Raw genomic sequence first — 10,990 nt, forward strand, 5'->3', positions numbered from 1 at the left:
TGTGCTGGGAGTGGACGTGTGGTAAGTAGCTTGCTTACCAACCACATGGTTCCAAGTTCAATCCCACTGCGTGGCACCTTGGGCAAGTGTCTTCTACTTTAGCCTCGGGCCGACCAAAGCCTTGTGAGCGGATTTGGTAGACGGAAATTGAAAGAAGCCCGTCATATATATGTGTGTGTATGTGTGTGTGTGTGTGTGTGTGTGTGTGTGTGTGTGTTTGTACCCCCACCATCGCTTGACAACTGATGTTGGTGTGTTTACGTCCCCATAACATTAACGGTTCGGCAAAAGGGACCAATAGAATAAGTACTAGGCTTACAAAGAATAAGTCCTGGGGTCGATTTGTTCGATTAAATGCGGAAATCCTAGAAACAGCTGTAAGATTTTGAATTTCTTCCTATAATAATATTGTATATGACTTGAGATGTTTGCCTTGCCTTAATGTTTGTATGTATACATATTTGTCTTTCTGTGTCTCTGTATGTCCCCCGCCCCCCGCCCCCGCCATCGCTCGACAATCGATACGGCTGTGTTTATATCTCCATAATCTAGCGTTTCAGCAAAAGAGACTAATAAAATAAGTACTTGACTTACAAAGAATAAGTCCTGGGGTCGATTTCTTCTACTAAAACCCTTTATGGTGGTGCTCCAACATGGCAAATGACTAAAACAAATAAAATAATAAAAGAATACGTCAGTCAGTGAATCACCGTTTAATTTATTCAAATCAATTTCATTGGCTCAAGTGAGTTATTTTTCTTTATTCATTTTATTTTTAGCTAAGCTATAAATCTTTATATCATTGAAACACATTGAATTCTTCTATCTATCCATCTATCTATCAAAAATTTTAAAGCAGAGAGTTACTTACCTTGTGTAATTAAATCTATTAACATGTAACATTATTGCCCGAGGTTACCGTGGTCTTTTCGTAGGTTTTTCTTTCCACGGATAAACCTCCCCATTTCTTGGGAACTTTTTGTATATATTTATCTTTCTTGTACATACCCCAAACGTTTTCGATTTCTTTTGATCGTTGTCCCTACTTTTGGGGGGTTTTTTTCCTTTTCTTTTTCGCCCCATCAAAAAGAAAAACTCTAGATTGTATTTGTCCCATCTGTGTGCAGCCCTGTGTGGATAATACAGAAAGAAAGTTATCTGTAAGTTAGATACCAGATACGTATGCTTAAAAGAAAATGCTAAGATGACAAAAGGACAATATGGAGCCACTTACCCCATCCTATAATTCTTAGTATTTGCCTTATTTCTTTCGTACATCCATTAGTTTTTTAAGAAAGAAAGCTGAATTCAAATACTTCTACAGTCCATTTCACTTGAATGTTACCAATAAAACCAGCTAAGAATAGAAGCCTAATTTCCCTTAAGTTACGTATAATGGACTTAAATAAGCAAAAGATACATTTGGTAAGGTTGTCCTAAATAGCCCCCTAGAAACATTGGATGACTCACGATTGGAATGTCTTTGATCATAGGTCTGCTTGCTCAGTACTGACCTGGGATTATACAACAATAACAATGCTACGGTTATATTACGGTTTGAATCTATCGATTGTGTTTTAATGTTATGTAAAATATAATGCCAAAGAAAAAGTAATAATCTCTTCTTAAAGCAATGGATTATTAGGAACGGTGGAGTACAAGACCAAATACTTTTCACTAAATAGTTCTTCAAGAGTACGAACTCAGACCTTTGTGTTGTCTTTACCATTCATTGTTCTGGAATTGATAAATAAGTACAGCCATTCATGAGCTGAAATCTTTTTAACCAACTACTTTCCACTTTCATAAATATGTAGATTCCTGCTAGTTTGGAAATCATTGTCTTTTATTCGGAAACATGAACGATTAAATTATCTTTTTACAGCAATGTCTCTGGATTTATATGTCTAACTTCAGAACTACTAATGGCATGAGAACAATCAGTTTTTTATGTATAGTCCATAGTTATTAAAGGAATATTAATCAGAAAAAAAGCAATACATGCGTATATTCCGTTTATAGAAATAGGAATTTATTTGAATGAAGAAAAAAAGCGTTTCCCTGCTACAATAATACAAGCATTACAGTTTTAACCTTACAATAAAAGGTCGTATTAACTGCTATTCAGAGCCACGAACATATCAATATGAATCTGTAAACTCTGATTGATTTTCTTTTTCCGGTAAGCCTATCTGTTTATTACTACTGCGAAAGTAAATTGCTTTAGTCAATTGTCAGACTCTCTTTATGTTATTCATTGTTTTTTGGGGGTTTTTTTCTATTTCACTTTATTTTTCCAAGCCATGTTATCCGAATATTTCTTTATATTATTTCTACGTATTTCAGGTCTGGTGCCAAGCAGTTCATGTGATCACACAGTACACTACTTGTAGTAATTATTTCTGGATGTTCTGTGAAGGATTCTTTATGCACACACTCATTATGAACGCTTTTTCTACTTCATGCCCGCTACTTTATATTTGTCATATCATTGGATGGGGTAAGTGGCTCCACATTTTATCTTTGTCATCTTATCTGGTATCTGATAGATAGATAGATAGATAGATAGATAGATAGATAGATAGATAGATAGATAGATAGATGGTGGACGGACGGACGGACGGACGGACGGACGGACGGACGGACAGACAGATAGTCAGACGCAGGCGTGGCTGCACAGTAAGAAGCTTGCTTCCCAACTATATGGTTCCGGGTACAGTCCCACTGCGTGGCACCTTGGGCAAGTATCTTCTACTATAGCTTCGGGCTGACCAAAGCCTTGTGAGCGAATTTGGCAGACGGTAACTGAAATAAATCCGTCGTATATGTGTGTGTGTGTGTATATATATATATGTATATGTATGTATATGTATATATTAATGTGTGTGTCTTTATGTCAGTGTTTGTCATCTCACTATGAATTAACAACCGATGTCGGTGTATTTACGTCCCTGTAACTTAGCGGTTCGGCAAAAAAAAACGATAGAATAAGTATTAGGCATACAAAGAATAAGTCCTGGGGTCGATTTCTTCGACTAAAACCCTTTAAGGTGGTGCTCCACCAGAGTTGCAATCAAATGACTGAAACAAAAGATTAAAAGAATATATATATGAATACATTTAGAATTAATGGTCGTGAATAAAAAACATTATTACTCTCTCAACTTTTCACTTACTTGGCATAAAATCACATATATATAATTTTGTTTTGAAGGCAAATATTATACACAAAAGTCAAGAAAATCGTATGTACTGTCTAACAATAAGATGTAAAGTGGTAATTTTCTAAACAATTAAAATAATGTCACTTTCATGCAACGAAACAAAATTAAAAGCAAAATTAAATAGTTATCAGCCCAAAGTTCAATCAATAAAAGCACCTTAGATTCATTATGAAACTACCAATCAAAATATTTCATCCCACTTAGTATAATTTATCCTTCTAGTCAAACACCTGTTCTAGAGATGAATAAGTATTGTATGCAATTTGCTTTTTGCATCTCTTGAAAATACTTTACATATTCACATCGTTCTTTTATAAAATTAATGGAATTTTAGAAATCTTTAAAGAAGTAGGCAAATATACTATGTATCTTTCAGTATTTTTCACCAAAAATAATTTATAGTTAAATCTATGTTTCTGTGTGTGTACTGTTTTATCTGAGTAACAATATTTTTCGGCTATAATAAAATAATATTTTACTCTACTTTTAATGTTCGTGTACTATTTTTGCATTCATAAACATACATGCATATGTGTGTATGTATGTGTATATTATACACATGTGTATGTATGTGTGTGTGTCTTAACTACTTCTTATTGCATGCATTACCGTGCGAAGCTAATCATTTAATTTTCACTAATTTTCGGTTTATGTCGTAAGTTTTTTATCATGCTAAAATGGAGAAATGTTTCAAAATTTGTTTTAATGTTTTAGCAATGACTGCAAAGTCCACTATCACCATATCAACCGCCTCATTAATAACAATATAAGCTATTCTTTGTATATTTTTTCTTTGTTTTGCGTTGTCCACAGGCATCCCAGCTGTTCCAACGATTATATATTCTGTTCTCAGAGCACTTTATGGTGACAGTAAAAGGTAAATTATTATGCAATTACTATTGTTGTTTCTTGGAGCAATGTAATTGTAGTTTTATTGTTCTCGTTTAGCAAACTCGTAGTATCACGTGAAAATTTCATTATAATGATAGAAAATGAAAAATATTTTACTTTACTCAAACACATAATGGAAAAATACAAGTATTTTTTATATGTTTTACAATATATTTACTTGTCTTGTAATAGGTTTTAACCATCCAGACGTGGTTTGGACAAGCTTAATCATCTTTTCCGTGGTTTGGACAAGTTTAAAATACTTGAAACCATCTTAATTTAAAATATCGTAATTTGTCCACCACTTTTCAATCTATATGGACTCCACCAGGAGAAACACTATACTCGTTGCTTCGATCCTTGATAGTCTCGCAAGAACGAAATTTTTTTTGGTCCCTAAATGATAAATGTGAAAACCTACCGACTATGCTGAAGGAGCCTTATTGAACATCAAAACAAAGTCGTCATACATTTATGTCACCTTAAAAAGGGGATTATATAGTCAATAATATTTGGCACAAACCAGATGATGCTCTTATGTATCAGAAAATACTTCCTTCTCTCTCTCTCTCTCTCTCTCTCTCTCTTTCTCTCTCTCTCTCTCTCTCTCTCTCTCTCTCTCTCTCTCTCTCTCTCTCTCTCTCTCTCTCTCTCTGCCATGCACACGCACATACTTTCTCTTTCACTCGTTCAGAGATGTATTTTCTGTAAAAGGTGATGTAATGTAGGACTTACTCAAGGAGAATGTGATGGGTGTGGGAGAAACACCTGGCAAAGTTTCGGTCACATATTTAGATATGCTTATATTAAGCTCAATTACATAAATAACTTATTCATTCTTCGATAACAGAGGTATAGCACATGGTTCTTATAACTACTTCGCGGCAATAAATATCAAACTTTTCCAACGACATTGCATATAAGTTCATGTAATTAGTTTATCATATATCTTAATTTACCTCCTACATTCCGCCGCGTTCGACTTTGCCTTTCATCCTTTCGGGGGTCGATAAATTAAGTACCAGTTGCGTACTGGGGTCGATCTAATCGACTGGTCCCCTTCCCAAAAATTTTGGGCCTTGTGCCTAGAGTAGAAAAGAAAAGAATTTACCTCCTACATTTACTTTATGAATGTCTTGTGTAACTGACTTCATTATACTTTAGATGCTGGACCGGAAGTAGCAGGTTACAGTGGATTATATTAGGACCCATCATTCTATCATTATCGGTAAGTTATATTAGTCACATTGTTTTTAGAATTTTTATTTTTTTATAATTTTCTCAAACCAGCAACCAAATTTGATAAGAATCAATTTAATGCTACCACTGATCATTTTAGGTAAGCCTTGCACTTGGAGGAAACATATTAAGGATGTTGCTTTCGAAATTACGAGCCAGAAACACTGATCCTTACCATCAAACTAGGTGAGTCTATTGTTTAATTACTTGTTCCTTTTGTTTTTGACTGACGTGAAAAATGCCAAATTTATCCAATCCAAAAGACAAATTATTGATGCTAAATTTAGATTCAAATTGTTCGGTAATTTCGAATATTGATTATAAATGAAGTATAAAATATTTAACAATCGAAATTAATATCATATTTGTTATTTCTTTGAAACATCAGTCTGCTATGTCAAACCTATCGCATGTTGACAATTTGAATATGTAATGTAACTAATATTTATAAGTGTTCCTATCAAGTTTCAATATGGAAACTTAATTCACAGTGCCATAGTCAACTTCGTGGTAGACAGGTTATGTTAGATGATAGAAGACATTATTGTTCTACCAGCTATACATATTACCGAGTCACACTCGGAGCGAGTGTAGCTTGATAACATGTACTCCATTTTCACAAATCGTTTTAGATGCCTATGTAATCGCGAACAGACATAGACACCCTCTCGACCCTTTCAATTTTAACTCGGTGCAATATCCAAGATGTGACAGACGGAGGGAAAGAGTGATGCACAATGAGCATCCCGGCTGTGAATTTTTTTCCCACGAGAGTTCCGGACCCCAGTAATGAACTCATTTGCATACAGCCAATCAGAGCAGGGCCACCTTTATCCTTTCTTCGTTTCTAGTCAGCACCGTGCATTCCTAACTCTTTCCCTCTCTACTAGCAGACAGCAACCTTTTTGTCACTATCGAAAAAATTTCGCTATCACTACAAGTACTACTGTCTCTAACTACCTGCAGGGCAAACGAATAAATATATGTAAATAATATTTCTTCTTCCTTGGTGTTGATCCTTCGATGTTCACTGGTTACTCCGACGTTGGTACAATAATACACTTGCCCAAACTGAATTGCTGGAGTTATTCCATTTTTTCTAGAAAAATATTTTAAAAAAGTTATAGAGGTTTAAAGTTTGATCATTTTCACCCAGTCAGGAAACAGCATGTGTCATTTTGTGCGTGACGAAATACCACATGTAAATATTTGTAAACAACACGTATTATGTCTGCGGTAATTTTCTTTCATGTAAATAAATGTTTATATTATTTTAAAAGAGAAAAACATGAATATGTCTGGCTAACAATTGACTAAAATTACCCAAATTTTCAAACTTTAATTACTAATAACTCTTTATTTATTAATTTATAACGAAAATTGCATTCACTTCATTAATTAGCCTATAAATGTGTATCATTACACTGAATAGGAAATCAATTCGAACAGAAAACTGACGCTGGCAACCAAACAGAAAAGATCAGAAAAAAATAGTCACGAAAATGTGTGAGTACTAAAAAATTTCGCAGAGTACTATTATATTATTAGTAGTAAATTATAGATCTATTTATTATAACTAGCTGGACCCGTGAAAAATTCACGGAAAATATAAAAAATGTGAGCATTTTCAGGATGTTGATGACAAAACGTGCAGTCACGCATAAAATGACAGCTTCCAAATTCTGTTTCCTGACTGGGTGAAAATGATCAAACTTTAAACCTCTATAACTTTTTTAAAACATGAAATAACTCCAGCAATTCAGTTTGGGTAAGTGTATTATTGTGCAAATGTCGGAGTAACCAGTGAACATCGAAGGATCAACACCAAGGAGGAAGAAATATTATTTACATATATTTATTCGTCTGTCCGGCAGGTAGAGACAGTAGTACTTGTAGTGTTAGCGAAATTTTTTTTGATAGTGACAAAAAGGTTGCTGTCTGCCAGTAGATAGGGAAAGAGTACGGAATGCACTGTGCTGGCTAGAAATGAAGAGAGAATAAAGGTTGCTCTGCTCTGATTGGCTGTATGCAAATGAGTTCATTACTGGGTCCGGAACCTTCGTGGGAAAAAATTTTCGCATCCCTGCTTGTACAATTGAGTAAGCTAAAACAATAAGACATAAAGAGTCTTGTTCCAGGAAACAACGCGTCGAGCGATGACATAGACAAACTCTTTAAAAGGTTAATGAAACAATAAATCCTTGGATTCCGTTTGTATTTAGACAACACAGACTTCACGTCAAAGGCATGGTCGTATTGTTAAGAAGTTTGCTTTGTAACCACGTAGTTCCGGTGTGCGTGCATATGCGTGTATATACGTATGTGTATATGTGTACATATGTGTATGTATGCATGTTGGTATATAGCCTTTGCCGATGTATACCAGTGTAGGATGTAAACATGATCAGCAAGAAAACCAAAAACCAGTATATTTCTAGCGAAATGCCATGTGAAATATTTTCTACACTGAGATACGTGTGCTCCGCTACAATCAGGAAAGCAGTGAATTAATAGTCGCCTCGTTTGAAATCTGCAATGGCGTTATAACTCACCAACTGCGATACAAAATATATTAAGTAAAGTAAGTAAGTAAGAAGTAAGTAAATAAATATTTTCATAAATGTAAGTAGTTTCAAATTTGACTTGTAGTATTCTGAAATGTATATTTGTAAGTATTTCACTTTTTCAGTCGTGGTGTTCGAGCAACTCTACTACTAATACCTTTACTAGGTTTGCATTACTTCATTTTACCATTAAAACCAGAGGGAAACGAAAAAATGGAATTTGTATACGACATTATATCAGCTTTACTGATATCTTTACAGGTATTTAACTCTATTTTGTTTTTCATATTCATTTTGATATACTCAATTTATTTTCATGAAATAAAATAAAAAATAACGGGTTTGATCATCTATTATTCAATCTCATCAAAAGTTTCTGCAATTATAAACGAAAGCTTTTTTACAGTTTCATGTATTATTTACAAGTTACCCATATCCCATACACTTTATTTGATATAAACAAAAAATGGAAACATGAAATAAACTGCAAACTATAGACAACAGTCTAAGTAAAAGTTTATGTATAATTTCTTCGTTTCTTGGTTACATTTTTTTTACTTCACTTTGAGGACACATTGAAAATACATGAATACTAGAACACTTATTTCCTTTCCTCTAAGGCTAGGCGCTTGTAAACGGGTAGTATTAAACGAAATAAAGCAACCAATAGTCACTGTTAGTTGTATGAGATAAATAGATATACTTAACTATAAGTCAATACAAATATATCTAACAACTCTACAGAGGATGGTATATAGACAGACAGACAGACAGATAGATAGACAGATAGATGTACATAGACATGTACGTATATTATATTTATACTTATATATAATTTTATTCATTTATATTATATATGACACTTAAAATATATATTATACATATGATACATGAAATATACATTATTACATTATATATATAGGGTCTTGCAGATAAATTGAGACAATTTTTACGATACATAAACTGGATATAAATACTAAAATAATGGTAGTAGACGGATATAATTTTAATGCAACATTTATTACAACAAAAACATTTATCACTCAATATGGCCGCCTTTTTGGGCAATTACTGCCTCCACACGAGAACGAAATTTTTGCAGATGCCGCAACCTTCGCCTTTTTTATTTTGCGTGTCTTATGCCCGATGCAGGTCTTCAAACTGTCGACATTCAAGTATGGTAAAGCAGTGGTCCTTGCTTGAAGTACGCCCAATAAAAAGAAATCGAAAAGGTCGAGATCTGGGCAATTACTGGGACAGATGTTGGCCCTCACAAAAAATCGCACCTTCTCCCCAAGGAAGGTCTGTGCTGCTTTTGACCTATGGCATGGTACAGAACCCTAGATAAGCGCCACATTGTCAAACACAAATTTTTACTCCATCCAAGGTAACAGAGACTTCTTTTGGATGTCCAGATATCCCTTTGTGCCGTTCTTCAAGCCAGACCCAATGAAGTGTGGATCCATGACACTTCCATCACTCGTCACAGCTCCAGATACCATCACAGAGGCAGAATTCTTAGTCTCAAACACAGAGAGGACGTTAGAAGGGTGGTATGCAATCACTCGAGAATTTCTGTGATTCACCTCAGCGTCCACAGTGAACTTCACATCCACAAACACGCGAGTTTTTCTTGCACCTTGGTGTTTAATGACTGACAGAAGCTTTGGGCATCTCTCGGCTCTGATTGCTTTGGCTTTGGTTGTTAGGAGGTGACGGCATCGTCGAACATAGTCATGCCAAGGTTCCTGTTCGCAGCTCTGCACACCGTGGAAAGGAGCACATTGCGTTTCTTTGCAAGAATTGTCATGGATGTGAATGGGTTAGCTTCAATGAAGCATTTGAGGTCAGCGAGAAACTTTGATTGCGCTTGGAATCACTTCGAGAGTCTTGTGTTCTTTTCTATCAATCTATCTCTCTATTTTTAAATTGTTTATACACACGATAAATTGCTACTTTTAGAAGTCTCGTCAACTTAACAATCTGAATTGATAGTGTGCCCAGCGCACACCAAAACAACAGGACGATTCTGTTGTTCCATACCTTTCTGTTGTCGAATCAGTTCGCAGAAATACAAAGAAGAGGATTGGACTTTCAAGCAAGCAAAGTATTTTTTTTTTAATGAAATGTTAATCCCACTAAGTCAACTGCCTAAAATCGGTCTCAATTTAACTGCAAGATTCTGCTTATATATAGACAGGCAGACAGATAGATAGATAGATAGATAGATAGATAGATAGATAGATAGATAGATAGATAGATAGATAGATAGATAGATAGATAGATATAATATTATGGTGTACCCAATACATAATATAATATTATGTTGTACCCAATACAAGTTTATGGATTAAGTATTAAACTTGTATTGGATGGATTAGTATTAAACTTGTATTGGGTACAACATATGTTGATGGATTAAGTATTAAACTTGTATTGGGTACAACATATGTTTCGACCCATCAGTCTGAGTCTCATCAGGTACATCGATAAAGATATATCTCACTAGAGATTTTTAGTGTCGGCTGGTTTCTTGTTATATGCCCATCAGTGTTAGAGAATGAATAGAAGCAAAATGTTTCAAATATGAACGTGGAAATCTTCGTTCCAGTTTAGATGAAATGACCTAATCAGCTTTTGTTGTCATAACTACTTAGAAGCAATAGAAAGTAGGAGAAAAAATTTTTTGTGGTGTATATGCTTCGAAGCATACACCATAATCATACAAAACCTCCCCTTACTGAGACAGGAACTTGATTATTACTACCCCATTTCCTGTTTGACACATAAACATCCAGCCTTCTTGAAAAAAACACTACACAGAAACACATGCATCCTAACCCTTCCAACAAGTTTTTCCAAGGAAAATTAGTGAATTTCAAAAGCTTAAAGACATTTGTACATCTATTTTTTTTATATATTTATTATCTTTTTTTGAAAAAAAACTCTTTTTTTTTCTCCTTATCTTGAAAATTTGCTATGCAATTAAAGCCGGTTTGAAATTCTTTTGTAATCCTTACACCCATTTATATTAAAATAAGTTTTCAGTTTAGCATTCTGCCTTATTATTTT

The 10,990-nt window shown here is 34.4% G+C and overlaps 1 protein-coding gene across 3 annotated transcripts in view; it reads left to right on the top strand.

The window, feature by feature from the left end:
- Positions 1–10,990, top strand: part of LOC106870560 (calcitonin receptor) — a 271,896-nt gene that overhangs the window by 246,983 nt on the left and 13,923 nt on the right. For all 3 annotated transcript variants that reach the window (XM_052967345.1, XM_052967351.1, XM_052967341.1), the window contains 5 exons: positions 2,347–2,500; positions 4,038–4,101; positions 5,280–5,343; positions 5,455–5,540; positions 8,044–8,179. In XM_052967345.1, coding sequence (XP_052823305.1) covers positions 2,347–2,500; positions 4,038–4,101; positions 5,280–5,343; positions 5,455–5,540; positions 8,044–8,179 — 504 coding nt within the window. The remainder of the gene's footprint in view (positions 1–2,346; positions 2,501–4,037; positions 4,102–5,279; positions 5,344–5,454; positions 5,541–8,043; positions 8,180–10,990) is intronic.

Source organism: Octopus bimaculoides, chromosome 1 (genome assembly GCF_001194135.2).
Source record: "Octopus bimaculoides isolate UCB-OBI-ISO-001 chromosome 1, ASM119413v2, whole genome shotgun sequence".
Taxonomy (NCBI): Eukaryota; Metazoa; Mollusca; class Cephalopoda; order Octopoda; family Octopodidae; genus Octopus; species Octopus bimaculoides.